We start from the raw sequence: 16,006 nt of genomic DNA, 5'->3' as shown, positions 1-16,006 counted from the left end.
ATCCTATAGAGCATAACCGGGATGCTCTTGGCAGACCTGTATCTCCACGAACACCCCCTCCCCGAGCCGTACCAGAACTGAAAACTATCATGAAAGAGGAGTGGGACAATGTTCCCCAAAAGACTCCTCAGTAGTTTGGTAACCAGCGAGAATAGCAAAATGGGGCACTTTCCTTACGGAGAGTCCGATACCGACGGTTCTGTTGGGAATCTGACCTGTGTCAAACATGAACGTTAATTATGGCTGTGCCGGCCGGAGTGGGCGTGCGGTTCTAGGCACTACAGTCTGGAACCGAGGTCGCAGGTCGCAGGTTCGAATCCTGGTTCGGACATTGACGTGTGTGATGCCCCTAGGTTAGTTAGGTTTAATTAGTTCTAAGTTCTAGGCGACTGATGACCTCAGAAGTTAAGTCGCATAGTGCTCAGAGCCATTTGAACCAATTATGGCTGTTATCCTGCTGTCCCCTGCGGGTAAATTTCTACCATACCTTGCTATTAATATACAACTCCACCTCTATTTTCCCCGAAGCGATAAATGAAAAAGCAAAAAAATTTAATCTGACAGGGTTGCCAGATCTGCTGGGTATGCCAGTTGTGCAAAGAAGAGTATAAAGGAGTAGGAGGAAAACATAGTTTCGAATACTTCACAAGGCGTCACTACTTCAGAAATACACAAGAGATACAGAGAAAGAATAATAATTTATTGTTAGGTAATATAAGAATAACTTATTGTTAGCTAATATTCCCGCACACTTTATTGGCAGACTGATACATACGAGTTGCGAAAATAAAGTAATGAGACTGATTTTCTTTTTTGCAAGATGTGGCAATCCTGCAGGCTTGCATAGGCACAATATCTTTGACCTTGGTTTATAAGCTGCTTCTAGTCCAAGTGGCACGTCGATTCAACTGCTCAGTTGTGAGCTGTGATGTAATAAGTTAACACTTGTTTGTGTCTCTCGTCACGGAAATGGAACTGCATAATATTGTACATCGTTATGCCATTTCTTTTTGCGTTAAATTGGGTGAAAAAGTGACGACAACTTACGGTAAGCTTCAGAAGGCTTTTGGAAAGGAGGTTATGTCATGAGTTCAAGTTTTTCGTTGACATAAAATGTTTAGTGTAGGCAGAACAAATGTTGAAGACCATAGTGGACGACCATTCATGCTTGCGTGCTTCTTTGATCCCAAGGGAACTGTTCATAAAGAGTGGGTGCCTCCTGGACAAGCATTTAGCCAATATTACTACAAAGAAATTTTAGAAAGACTTCGTAAAAGAGTTCTTCGTGTCCGTGCCAACATTGCTGATAATTGGATTCTGCATCACGATGATGTGCCATCCCATACTGCTCTGTCAGTACAGCAATTTTTAACCGCAAAACAAATTTCAGTACTACCACAGCCACCTTATTCACCAGATATCGCTCCGTGTAACTTTTTTTCTATTTCCAAGAGTCAAAACGGCGGTCAAGGGACACCATTTTCGAACAACACAAGATGTCGATAAAGCTGTGACGAGGGTCTTGGAGGATATTACAGAAGATGAGTTGCAGAAATGTTACCATCAGTGGCAGAAACGTTGTAAAAAGTGTGTGCAATCAGAAGGGAGCTACTTTCAAGGAGACAACACTAAACTTGACTAAAACGTTTATTGTCGCACCTCGTAATTTCCTCACAAAACACGTTTTTTTTTTTTTTTTTTTTCTTGTACCATCAACTGAGCCCTCCAACCGAAATCCACTCGCGAATAGCGCGTGGGAAGAATAATTGTCCGTGAGTCTCTGCATTGCTTCTAATTCCTGGAATTGTCTCCTTATGGTCATTACACGAGACGTACGTGTGGAAGTAACATATTATCCGACCCTTCCCGAAACGCGCTCTTTCGAAATTTCAACAGTAAATCTCCCCGTTATGCAGAAACTGTTCTTTCGATCTCGCGGACTGTGTCACTGGACACGCGGCCACAGACACACAAGTGCCAGAGACGTTTATTGGCGGCAACGAAGTACAATGTGCATGAATTATATCTGTAGCTGCACAGTCGATCCCCTCTGGAATATCGGCGCACCACTGTGAGCTGTGCCGTCGCGACGTCTGTGTAAGTTTATTACCGAAAGCGCCGAATTTAATGGAAATTGATGCCTTCCATTTTTGCATTTTTTGTTTCGACGCAAAGTTGATAACACCTTGGGACATGCAATATTTCGGAAACTAACGGATACAGGTTTATATTTCCCTGCGCATACGCTGATCAGCCAGAACACTATGGCCACTGCCCAGCGCGACATTGGATGCCGCCTAATAGCGTTGAGGGACGTAACGAAAGTGCGTAAGCGGAGTGGGCTGAAAATTGAGAAATCCATTGAGAAAAGCGACTTTGACAACGGGAAGATTATTACTACGCAGAGCCTGTGAATGTGTACCTCGAAAACGGTGAAGTTGGTCGAATGTTCATGTGCTACGTTTATGAGCATCTACGGAAAGAGGTGGATGGACAGTGAAACTACCACTAGGCACTAAATGGGTGGACGTCTACGACTCTTCAGAGAACTAGGGGTTCGGAGGCTTGTCTGCTCTGTAAAGTAGGATAAATGGTGAGCTGTGGCGTCTCTGCTGAAAGAGCACAGTGCTGGTGCAGGCACAAGTGTTTCGGAGCAGACCTTTCATCGTACATTGTTGAACATGGTGCTCCGCAGCAGACCACCCCTACGTGATCACATGCTGAGACAACGACATCGTCAACTGCGATTGCAGTGGGCCATCGGGATTCGACCGTCAATCAATGGAAACGTGTCGGCTCTGCGGGTGAATCACACTTTTGCCACACTAGGTCTATGGTCGTCTCCACAAATGCCGTCATCGAGGTGAACGGCGGCTCCAAACGCACAGCGCGCCACGGACTGAAGCTGTTGTGAGCAGTATTATGCTATGGGAGACACTCTCCTGCGCTTGCACAGAACCTGTGATAGTAACCGAAGACACGCTGACAGCTTCGAACAAACTGCATCCCTTCATGCTTGATGTCTTTTCCGACGGCGAAGCCATCTTTCAGCAGTGTAAGTGTCCGTGTCTCGAAGCCAGTTGTTTGAGGAGCATTGTAGTGAACACACATTGATGTCTCGGCGATCATATTCGCCTGATGTCAATCCTATGGGACGCATCTGGGACGCTAACGGCCGCCATCACCGCGCACGCAAATCAGCGGTCCGTTATTTACGCGAATTACATGACCTGTGCGTAGACATATAATGCCACATACCTCCACAAACCTAACAACAAACTGTCGAATTCCTGATACGCAGAATCAGTTATGTATGTCCTGCCAAAGACGGACAAGCAGGCTATTAAGCAGGTGGACGTAACGTTTTGGCTCATCAGTGTAGCTGCTACAGTCCATCGCAGACAATGAGTTTCTCAGAACTATGGTCCACAGGGCACACATCATTGCTGACGAGAGCAGTCAGCAGGAGGGAAAGTTTTGAAGCCTACGGGTATTCTCCACAGAATACACGTAAGGCGCTACGGATGAAACCAAAGGAGGGCGTAAGCTGTTGTGACTTGGCAAGACAGCCAAGCCACTAGGAGGTGAAGCCGAAAGGCACGCGTTTAAGGTCACGCAGGATGGCGTGAGGTCTGGAACAGTTAAAGGATTTGAGTCAAGCAAATAAAGTACGTAGCTGTTGGAATACTTAACTTTAATCCGTAACTGGTGAACATCGGTCTGACGGTACATGCATCACAAGATAAATAGCAATTGACAATGGCGCCTTGCTAGGTCGTAGCAAATGACGTAGCTGAAGGCTATGCTAACTATCGTCTCGGCAAATGAGAGCGTAATTTGTCAGTGAACCATCGCTAGCAAAGTCGGCTGTACAACTGGGGCGAGTGCTAGGAAGTCTCTCTAGACCTGCCGTGTAGCGGCGCTCGGTCTGCAATCACTGACAGTGGCGACACGCGGGTCCGACGTATACTACCGGACCGCGGCCGATTTAGAGGCTACCACCTGGCAAGTGTGGTGACATCACATAAGCATTGCAGAAAAAGACACAGAAATATTTAAATGCGTGACTTTCGTGCCATGCCTGGGAAGCTTATCGTAAAAAAATAGGACAAATCCTCAGCAAGTACAAAGTAAAAGTGATTTTTCGTCATCCATCGAGGTCAGCAGCACTCTTCAGTTGCATTAAACATTATTTGATGTTCCGGAAGTCTGTGGTTTACAAGATCCCCTGCGAATGTGGCCTGTCATAGCTCGGACAGACGATTCGTACAGTCCATGAAAGATTTATGGAACACTGCAGGTACAGCCGGCTCTTAAAGCCAAATAAATACACTGTTACAGAGCACTGTATTGATACTGGTCACCCTATGTTCTACGAAAATGTCGAAATTTTAGGGTCTACTTCATCTTTCATGTTTCTGAGATTCGGTGCTGAAAGAGGCAATTGAAATTCGCTTGACGACGAATTTATCACAAAAATGGTTCAAATGGCTCTGAGCACTATGGGACACAACATCTTAGGTCGTAAGTCCCCTAGAACTTAAACTACTTAAACCTAACTAACCTAAGGACATCACACACACCCATGCCCGAGGCAGGATTCGAACCTGCGACCGTAGCAGTCCCGCGGTTCCCGACTGCAGCGCCAGAACCGCACGGTCACCGCGGCCGGCAAATTTATCACAGATAGCGGTTCAGTTTGGGTAAGTCATGGAATCCGGCGCTTTCTGTGATAAACTTACAAAAACAGTGCTGCTGGTAGCGATACATCGACAACCACAGATATAATTCATATACATTGTACATCTTTGCTACCGATCAACGTCTCTGGCGCTGGGCGGCCGGAGCGAGTGTTGTCTCGTCAGTCATTCGGCTCATTCTCAAGATGGCTGAACGATATACCATTCAAATATTAGAAGAAGAAGCTGAATTTATTCGGCTACGCAACCGAAATTTAATGGAACAGTCACTGAGCCACTGAAACATGAAGATGCACATAGAAGCTAAATTTATTCTGTTACGCATCCGAAATTTAATGGAGCCATTAAAACATAAAGATGCACATCGCTGATCTTGTTTTGCTTTGGTTGATCCTGTGTTTATGAGACTCTTTTCCGGTACCCTAACGAGAAAGTATTGAATTTCAACATCGACATTTGCTGAATTATTGGCCGCATTGAAATAACCTGTTAATACAGAAGCTTTAAATACGTTCGTTTGCAGACTCGCTAACCGTATCTTGCAATTTATGCGAGACATACATTCGAGCATAGGCGTACTGGCGGATTTGTAATCTGGCAGCTTAGCCGGTTGCGCTAACTGCTGCTGAATGTCTGGTGCCCTCGTATACTATTCAGCAGGCTCATATAACCTTGAGACTCGATTTTTCAAAAAGACGTTTATGAAGAACATCGCAGTGGAGCAGCATTAGGTATGTAATACAATCGTGCGAAAGATGATTAAAACTAACGTTCCATCAGATGCGTTCTTCCTTGTCAGTCACGAAGTTTAAAAATGTTGTTTGCTTACAAAACCAGGATTTAAAAACAAATTTGCAATTTATACAATAACTTTATATTTACCAGTTATTGAGGATTTTCCCGGTTCCATTCACGTATGAAGAGTTGAGGAATTATTGGTTAAATGCCTCTGTTTGCAATGTGGTTAATCTAATCTTGTCAACATGTTGGCAACTGTAGTAATGCCAAGTTTCATCACTTAATGTTCGCTCTAGAACTTAGTATGTAGGCTTCCACGGGATGGTTTGCGTCTGCAGTCAAACCTTCATCATTTAAGTTCTTTCAGCATCTTCATGACGCTTTCCCATGGATCAGACAAACCTGTGACTATTCGTGCTACCCTTCTTTGCATCATTTTAATATCCCCCGTTTGTCCTCTTTTGTACGGATCCCACACACTTGAGCAATGTCCTAAAGGATGAGTCACACTTGTGTTTTGTAAGCAACCTCCTTTTCCCTAGTATTCTTGCAATACACAGCACTCCGCCATCGACTGAGCCTACATGATCGTTCGATTTCAAATCCCTACAAACTGTTACACCCCGGTATGAATTGTTCTGTTTAAACGGTGACTCACTGACGTTGTAGTCACATGATATTACATTTTTGTAATTTTGAGAAGCGCAAAAATTTACGTTGAAAGCAAGTTTCCATTCTTTACAGCTTTTTGAAATTGAATCAAGATCTGAATGAATGTCTGTGGAGCCTTTTACAAACTGTGCAGCATAGAAAACTTGAACATCTGTGAAATGGTCTGAAGTTCTTATTAAGGCTATTATTAATACTTCGACAGGCAAGTCGCCGAAGTGGTGTCAACTCGAAAGATTTCCACCAGGTGAACGGTCTATCCGACGGGAGGTCCTAGCCACACGGCATTTCATTTATTAATACTTTCTGCAAGCTCATCAATATACAGCATGAACAGAAAGGATTCCAACACACTTCCTTGCCTCACACTTTTACTTACCTTTACATCTGTCGATGATGCTCCATCTAAGGCAGCATACTGCATCCTCCCTACCAGGATATCGTATCTTCAGTCCAGTCACAGACTTGGCTTGATACACCATACACCCGTACTTTCGTTGGTAAGCGTAGATGTAGTACTGAGCTAGATGTTTTTTGGAAGTCAAGAAAGCCAGCAGCTACATGACTAGCTTTTTCCATGGCTTTCAGGGTGTCATGTGAGAAAAGCTCGCGCTCAGTTTCACATGGTCGATATTTTCGGAATCCATACTGACTACCATGGAGGAAGTAATTCTGTTGGTGATACGTCGTTAGATTTGAGCTTAGAATGTTGTACCGATACCTGATGATGACATTAAATAAAGTGAGGCTTTCATATATTGAAACATTTTTGACTACACGCAAAGACTTTAAATAGAGGCGCACGCAAAGAAGGAAGGAACTAAAACTAAGGAACTAAAATTAATTTACAGTAATGTCGATTAGATCGGCATAGAAATTGTATAATAATAAAGAAGCTCTTTGTTCTCTGGAATTAGAATGAAAAGATTTTATTTGTTAATCAGTATACAAGGACAAAGAATTCACTATTAGGTTTATCTTGTTCTGGAATGCACACAACGGTCAGCCATTGAACATTGTAAGTCTGTAATAATTTAATAATTGTTAAAATATGTTATAGAGAGAGTTATTACGGTTTCATTTAAGCGGGCAGTCCTTTCCCAAACAGGAAGTAGTAACTTTTATGATTTTCAGTGACCACAGCAGCAGCGCGGAAAGATCGCGCCAATAAAGTTCATTGTTGGCCGCCATTACCGACCGGGACATTTCTTTTAATATTTCCACAGCTTCTCTCAGGCGTTCACGCCTGAGAGTGTATTCTTAATTTATGTTTGATCGGCCTTATATGAATATGTTAGTAACTTTCAGGCATTTGCAATATTTATCGTAATTTGTGGACTATCATAGCAATTATTCAAATGGGCTGCTTAACGGTGATCTATTACCATTTACGTTTTCTTACGAAGAGACAACAATATTTCACCAGGCGACACCCACGAATAATAGTGTTTTCTCGTGTATATGTTTATCAAAGATACCCTGAGATGTTTAACATTTCGGTAGATCACGTAAAAACTTTACTTGTAGCATTTTAAGGAGCCTCACGCGACGCATCCGTAGCAAGGATGTGTGCCGTTACTTAAAACAAAAGTTATTTTAATTGAACAATCATAGCAGATTTCAGTATATTGTCCCTCGTTTGTAAGTGGAACTCTGTCGTTTTGTGTAGTAAATACTTCACCAGAGTACTTTTCAGTATAACTTTTCTCCCTTTAGGATAGATACCATAAAAACCAATACATTTAGGATATCACAACAATCGCATGTCAAGGATATTGGACGGTAGCTTTGAGGATCACTTCCTCCACACTTCCTACAGACGGATGCGATCCTCTCCTTTCTTCGAATTACTAACTAAGGGATCTACAATAAAATCAGTTGAAAATGCGGTGTAGAATCGGACAGGGATTCTACCGGGGCCTGGGGATTTGTTCAGTTCTAGCAATTTCAGGTGTTTCTCAACATCACTGACACTCATATTCATGTCGTTAATCTTTGCACTGGTGTGAGCATTAAACTGGACCAATATTCCTGGGTTTTGCTTTGTTAAGAGACATTTGCAAACGGAGTCTGCTATCTTCACTTGCAGTTTCTGCCAACGGCCGTGCATCGTTAAATGCACCGATTTTCGGTAGATCGCCGAAGTTAAGTAGCGCCGGTCGTGGCCAGTAGTGGGATGAGTATCCCCCTGGGTATGTCATGTGCTGTTGCCTGCCTTCCCTTCGCGTTTATGGCAAAAGGAAATCGGATGGCGGCGTGAAGTCGCTGATCACCAGTCTTAGCGCCAAAGTCCTGGATGAAATCCGAGACCTCTCCGCTGTGTGTCATCTGGTGAGGACACGTGACACTGTGGTGATGGTGATCCGTCTGTCCGAGCGAGACGTCAACCCCCTTGGTGCAAATTGAGAGGAGTAGGCCATTTGCCGGCACCAGGTTTCATCTTCTGCCTTTTCTTAACGTCATCTTTCAAGGCGAATATGACACCACACCACAAGCAAATGCATTAGAGTCTCCTAAATTTGCCTGATAAATTTACACACACAGATCAAAGTACTTAGTGAAGGGTAGAAAAAAAGCTTTCCATTTACATGGCTGAACTTGCCTTTCCGGGTCTCCCAGCCAACTATGGCAAAGACATTCCTTTTTAGGGTTCAGTACCTCAGTTGGTAAAAGCGGAATCCTTGTAGGCTCATTTTGTTGTCCATCCGTCTGCATGTCTGTGCAACTAAGACCCATTTTCCTCAGGAACAGGTACAGGTATAAATTGAAATTTATGTCACATTCTAAGGTCGGAGGTGCCTTGGTGATGTAAAAACTTAAACACCTAAATGATTGCAGTCAAAAGATAGGTCAATTTTGATACAAACTTACTCATCAAAAACTATAGGATACCTAGGCGATCTAGAGTCATGAAACTTTACTAGAAGTAAGATTTCACAGTGCAAGTAAATAAAAGATCGAGAAGTTATTAACTTTTAATTATGTCAGGTAAAAGAATATTATTATTACCTTGCATACTTACTTTGCATTCCTTATTCGTCAAAATATCAGGAAACACTGCAGTGATTTTGATCTAGTTTAGAGTAATAGGTACAGTGATTCATGAGGAAGGTTCATGCGTGTAAGTTGCAAATGTTTGTGTGTTAATTGGCTGAACTACGATGAGGTGAAATTGGTTGCCGCTGTGAATACGATGCCGTTGCCATCTAGTGGTAACAGGCGTAAGGACGGCCGACTACGGCGCCACGCTGGTGCTAACATCGCTGTTCCTTTACGAGCTGCTCATTCCACATACATGCATTTCCTGACGGTCTATGCCTGTGACACAAACAGCATTTGTAATATTTCAGACCGAAGTAACACTGGAAGTTGATACAGGATTGCAGTCTCTTTGTTTGGGAGGAGGTTCCATTACCCCGTAAAATATCCAATGAAGCATTCCATAGAACAGTTCGACATTTGGGTAACAATAATATGCCTATGGCTGGCTGTACCGCTTTCTTCCCTGGAGACCACCGTAAAATCTTATCAGTAATAGCTACAGGGACAAGAGCAGACGAAGTCAACGCATCTGCAACTGCCACTCAGCACGTGATATTAATATGACTCTAAAATTAATAAGATAAATAAAGTTATAATAGTGAATGTGAAATTATGCAAGAAATTTAAACTCACAATTAAAACATTCTCGAGAGCCTTTGAATTCCCAGTACCGTTATTTTGCCAGCATCAATATCGGTAACGGACAGAAATCATCGATATTCTTGCTTCATGGGGCAGATGAACTATCTATATACATTATTAACTTAGAGCGAACCTTCAGAGGTCGAGTCCTGGTCGCAGTTGCCCGGTTTTCTTAATTGTAGTTCCTGTCTCATCCATGAATGCATGTACGGTAAGTGTAGTACTGTGAGTTACGTTAAAGTTTTCCATTTCCTCAGCGATCTTGTCTCTGCGCCGGTTACTGCAGTACGGCAAAGTCAGCCAGCGTCTTCTGTGTAGATGCTACGCACCAGGCGTCGCTAACTCGTTGTTCTCGCTCTGTGCAGGACGTGCGCCCCCTGGACGAGTAGACGCGGACGCCGACACGGAGCCGATGGGCGTGCTGGCAGAGGACAGCAGCCCGGCGCGCGCTGACCCGGACGGGCAGTCCGCGGCGCACCGCCAGCCGGAGGCGGCGGCGGGGGCGGCAGCGGGGGCTGAATCCGCGGGCGAGCGCGCCGCCGCACAGCCCGAGTCTCCGCCCCCGCAGCCCCGGATGCCCACCGCTACGGCGCCGGCCTCAGAGAGCCCTGCCCCGGCCGTCGACCACGACGGGGGCGGTAGCGGAGGCGGCGGCGGGGGTGGAGGCTGCAGCGACGTGGAGATCGACGAGCTGGCGCCGAAGCGCAAGCAGCGCCGCTACCGCACCACCTTCACGTCATTCCAGCTGGAGGAGCTGGAGAAGGCGTTCTCCAGGACGCACTACCCCGACGTCTTCACGAGGTAAGCGACACAGTAGTTTCGTGGCAGCTTCTCACTGTACGTTTCCTTGTCTCCCACTCAGAGGCCAGGTACACTGAGGTGACAAAAGTCATGGGATACCTCCTAATATCGTGCCGTACCTTTTTTTGGCCGTATTTGTGGAATAACTTGACTTGGCATGGGCTCAACAAGTCGTTGGAACTCCCCTGCAGGAAAACAGCCACATTGCTTCTGCAGACGTCCATACTTGCGAAAGTGTTGCCGGTGGTGGTTTTTATGCACGATCTGACCTATCGATTAGGTCCCATAAATGCTCGATGGCATTCATGTCGGGTGTTCTGGGTGGCCATATGATTCGTCCGAGCTGCCCAGAATGTTCCTCAAACCAATCATAAAAAACTGTAGTCTGGTGACATGGAGCACTGTCATCCCTAAAAATTCTATCGTAGTTTAGGGACATGATTACATGAATGGCTGAAAATCATCTCGAAGCAGCCGAACGTTATCAGAAAACCCAGTCCATTGCAGTATACACAGCCCACACCATTATGGAACCACGAACAGCTTGCACAGTGTCTTGTTGACAACTTGGGTTCATGGCTCCGTGGGTTCTGCGTCACACTCGAACCCTAATGTCAGCTCATACCAACTGAAGTCGGGACTCGTCTGACCATACCACGGTTTTCCAATTGTCTAGGGCCCAACAGGCATAGTCACGAACCCTGGAGAGGCTCTGCAGGCAACGTTGTGCTGTTAGCAAAGGCACTCGCGTCGGTCTTCTGCTGCCATAGCCCATTAACGTCAAATTTCTCCGCACTGTCCTGACGAATACGTTCGTCGGACGTCCCACATTGATTTATGCTGTTATTTCACGCACTGTTGCTTGTCTGTCACCACTGACAGCTCTATGCAGGTGCCACTGTTCTCGGTCGTTAAGTGAAGGCCGTAGACTATTGCGTTGTCAGTCGTGAGAGGTAATGCCTAAAATTCGGATTCTCGGCACATTACTCTTGACACCGTGGATCTCGGAATATTCAGTTCCCTAACGATTTCGAAAATGGAATGTCGCCTGCGTTTAGCTCCAACTACCATTCCGCGTTCAAAGTCTGTTAATTCCCATTGTGTGGCCACAGTCAAGTCTTATCCCTTTTCACATGAATCACCTGAGTACAAACGACAGTTGTTATACCTCGTGTAAGCGATACTACCGCCGACCCATGACTTTCGTCACCTCATTGTAGCATCACTGTCTTCTAAATAAATCCAGCGCTTTCCAAGTGACAAGGAGACTTGTCGGCTGGCCCTCTGCGATTTTCTTCATACTTACAGGATTTGAAAGCCATTTTACTAAGGAGGACGACACAATTTATCGAAAATCTCGATAAAACCGCCTTTGAAGGTTAGAAGAGTTCCGAGCACTTTTAATAAATTGAGCGGGGTGGGGCGTGGCGCGCGCGTGGTCCTCATTACCCCTTCCCCTCGTCCTTCGATTCGCGTCTGCTACCGTATGTGTCTCCTGTGAATTATCACTTGCATTTGATGTTTTCGCAGCTATTAATAACTACGATTTTATAAAGTGCTCATCACGTGCATCACGTGACGCCCAATGTCAATGGAGAATGTCGATCTGTTTCTCCTCACAGTGTTCTCTATCATGTCAGAAAATGTTTCTTTGCCGCATCTGTCTTGTTCGTATTGCATTCTCTCATGTGCCACCCTACTCTGCACTGTCTATCTGTTATATAGAGTAGTAGCTGGGGTAACTGGCTTCGCTCAGGGAGTTGACATGAGATTGTGTTGTAGCTGGAATAAAAGGATAAACCTCAAAGCATAAGAGGTAAAAAAAATTGTTACTGAAAACATATTCTAGCTATTTACAATACTTGTTAAAGCATAAAGGGTAAAAAAATTATTGAAAACATATTCTAACTGCTGGCCGCGGTGGCCGTGCGGTTCTAGGCGCGTCAGTCCGGAACCGCGTGACTACTACGGTCGCAGGTTCGAATCCTGCCTCGGGCATGGATGTGTGTGATGTCCTTAGGTTAGTTAGGTTTAAGTAGTTCTAAGTTATAGGGGACTGATGACCTCAGATGTTAAATCCCATAGTGCTCAGAGCCATTTTTGAACCATCTTCTAACTATTTACAATACTTCTTTATAAACAACATTTTTCATTTTGTTATCAGGGGTGTATACGTACAAATGTTTCGAATTTCTTACTCGAAAGGAAGCTAAGTATAGTTGACCGTCAGAGAAGCAGTAGTCTTTGTGCTTGATGCCGCAATATTTTAAAGTTTGTCCTTGCTCTTTGTTAATTGTGAAACTGTAGACTAATTTCATTGGAAATTGCAGTCTTTTAAACTGGAATGGCACTCAGTAGAGATCAGTGATAAACTGGGGATAAACAGTGTGTTTCCTTTTGTACATTCCAATCATAAGTTCGGCTTCGACAATTTTATTCGACAGCTGTTTGATGTTGATCCTTGCTCCATTACATAGTTGCGCTGAGTTGAGGTTTCTGAGTAGTGTGATCGGACTTCCAATTTTAAGTCGAAGGCACTGTAATGGTATTCCTGCTACTTGCAAACAGTTTAGAAATTCTGTAGGGAAGTTCACACTTTCTTCAACGTTTACCACCGTGTTGATCTATTTGTATATTCTCTCTTCACTGGTAATTTTCTTTTGAATATTAAATTTGATGTCGTCGACAATATTATTTTTGGTTTGAAAAATTAGTCTTTCAAATAGCCGCTACGGATTGCTATATTTGTGAAAAATGTTTCGATAACTTTGGTTGCCGATGTTGAAATCAATCCTATTGTTGAAATTATTACGGTTATAGGAAGAATAATTCTTGATTTTTGAGACTTTATCTTTATAGATCATGAATTTTCCGTATATGACTTCGTTTCCAGTCGTGGCTATGTTGCGGAAATCACTGTTGAGTTTAATGAGACCGGTCGTCTAAAAGTAGGATATGTGCCTTCGCACATTTGTAAAATTGTTGAGCCAAATATAGTGTTGTTTCATCTTTCGACAGTTCAGCTTTTACATTTTTTGTTAATCGCAGTATTTTTATGTGTGCCCAGAGATGATTTTTTTTAAGCACGCTTTGATCTCTTCTACTGGTGTTGACCTAGGGATAACTGGAAGTGTTTGTCGAAAATCTCCTGAGAGTTCCTCTCATCACTTCAGATATTCCTCGCAACTCTTTCAATGTTCTGAACATGATTTCGAGTGATTTTTGTATGTGCGACTGTGCATTCGTCCCAGAAGATAATTTTAGCTTGCTTTAAAAGTTCATCCCCTCCATACGCTCTTAGATTTTACCTACCGGGAATTGTCCTTCCGCCATATTCAACGGCAGTTGTAGGGCGGAATGGGCAGTTCGTTCTCCTTCCACAAGTGTGGCTGCGATGCTTGATGATGCCAGTGCAAGAGCGATGTGTTGCTTAGCTCGTATTTCCGCCGGCAATAGATTTATTAGAAACGTTTTCCCAGTGACGCCTGGTGCGTCGAAGTAAATAATTCCGTCAGCGTCTTTCCCGATCCGGTGCAAGATACAGTGGAAATTTCCTTTTGATTATCATTAAGGAGTGGTTTGTTGTGAGCAATGCATTGGAGTAGATCGTTTATGTTGCAGCTTTTTTACTTTGCAATTTAGAATTTTAGCCCACTGAATCTTTTCGTGGTATTTGCATCCGAAGTTGTACTAAGGTTTGGTTGTTTATTGCTAAACATTTATCTACTAGTCGAATGAATTCTTCATTGAAGATATTGAATTCGATGGTCAGTTCAGGATGAGCCTGTCGGATTTGGTACAGTGTGTCATCACTCATACTCTCTTTGAAAGAGTCACATAGCTGTTTTCGATTCGATAGGTTAGACGTTGTTAGAATTATGGTGAATAAGTCTCTCAATCGTTTAGCTGAGGCTCTGAGTGAGGCTTGCTAGAGTGTTAATTCCCACTGGTTGTCATTTCCATTAGTCCTGGGTGACATTTTCATGGCCGGCTTGAGTTCGCAGTCTTTTAATAGAAGACTGTGTCCCAATTCTCGATACTTCACTCCGTTCACTTCCTTGTTTTTCGGTTTCTCTGCTTCTCACGGTGGTCATTCTTGTTCGCAGAGAACGTGAACGTTTTTGGTGCTCTTCGTCTGTTCCGTTTTTTTTTTTGCGGTTATTTTTGTTTTCGGCGTTTTGCTTCAGAACTGGCAAGATTTCCTGCTCACACTTCATTCACTGCACTACTTTTTCGGTTCCTCCCTGTGTCACTAATATGAAAAAGACGTGCAAACCCCCCGAGGGGTCTTGCTTTATATATCCATACCAATGGATAGCCCCAATGTGGCGAATTACAGAACATACTAAAAAAGCTTCGAATGGTCCACAATGTGCCAGAACATTCCATAACATTCAAAAGTGTTCTGGAATGTCCCACAATGATCTGCAATGTTTCGGGACGTTGCCGAACATTATGGAATCTTCACGAATATTTCAGACTATTTTCAAATATTCCAGAACATTACGAATCACTGTGGAACATTCCAGAACATTTTGGAATGTTGTCGAATGCTCTCGAATACTCTCGAATCTTCTGGAATGTTCTCGAATACTCTCAAACGTTCTGGAATGCTCTAGAAATTTCTAGAGGGCGATACTTCCAGCCCTTACACTTTTAAAAGAAAGCCCTTCAGGTAAAAACAGGAATCTTCTTCATGGATGGGGGTAAAGGGCTTCCACACCATGTAACTCCCTTGATCGTACCGAGACTCGTTTAACAGTTTTAGCAGCACTCACATTGTGAACTTACTTTTATAATGTATACTAATCTCAGAGCCTTTGCGTCAAATGTCTAGGGCTAATGGATGACGTTATGGAGAACGACTGTTATTCGAGACAAAATGTTGATTGACGCTTCTTGACTACGCTGGGAGTCGTTTAAGACTTGTTATGCACCTGACAGGCAGCAGGGTGTAGGCATTCGGCGGCGCTCGTATGCAGTGTGTATTGCCTAACATCCGCGGGAAAGGCTGCAGGTGGGGTCAGTGAAAGTTCCTTTAGCACTATGAAAGATCTTTCTGCGGTTAGAGACATTCATTCTAATGGTTTTATTGTTGAAAAGCAGTCTATCAATTTACTCATCGCTGTGCTGCATTGGGTATCCTTCATGATTTGCTGTCTTTCTGATACGTACTGTTGAATCGAATGTCGTACTTGACTAATTTGATAACGATGTATCGAATAGACAAATAAATCGACTTTTGAAAGCAGTTTTTACCAAGAAACTTTGATGCTGGGCGTCTCATGAAACAGGAGGCAAAATGTATTTGTTTTGGCTGATTCCATTTGCCATTTGAAGAAAAGAACTGTTAATCCAAAAGCTTCCATCTTTTCAGCGCAGGAATTTAGAGTATTTTGTATTGTAGGTGACAC

The 16,006-nt window shown here is 43.7% G+C and overlaps 1 protein-coding gene across 1 annotated transcript in view; it reads left to right on the top strand.

Annotated features, from left to right (window-relative positions):
* The window catches only part of LOC126455758 (homeobox protein aristaless-like), a 961,462-nt gene that overhangs the window by 681,922 nt on the left and 263,534 nt on the right, over positions 1-16,006 (top strand). The window contains exon 3 of the mRNA XM_050091524.1: positions 10,157-10,592. Coding sequence (XP_049947481.1) covers positions 10,157-10,592 — 436 coding nt within the window. The remainder of the gene's footprint in view (positions 1-10,156; positions 10,593-16,006) is intronic.

The sequence above is a fragment of the Schistocerca serialis genome, chromosome 2, assembly GCF_023864345.2.
Source record: "Schistocerca serialis cubense isolate TAMUIC-IGC-003099 chromosome 2, iqSchSeri2.2, whole genome shotgun sequence".
In the NCBI taxonomy this organism is placed as follows: domain Eukaryota; kingdom Metazoa; phylum Arthropoda; class Insecta; order Orthoptera; family Acrididae; genus Schistocerca; species Schistocerca serialis.
Note: the sequence above shows the minus strand (reverse complement) of the source record. Positions and strands in the feature narration are given on the sequence as shown.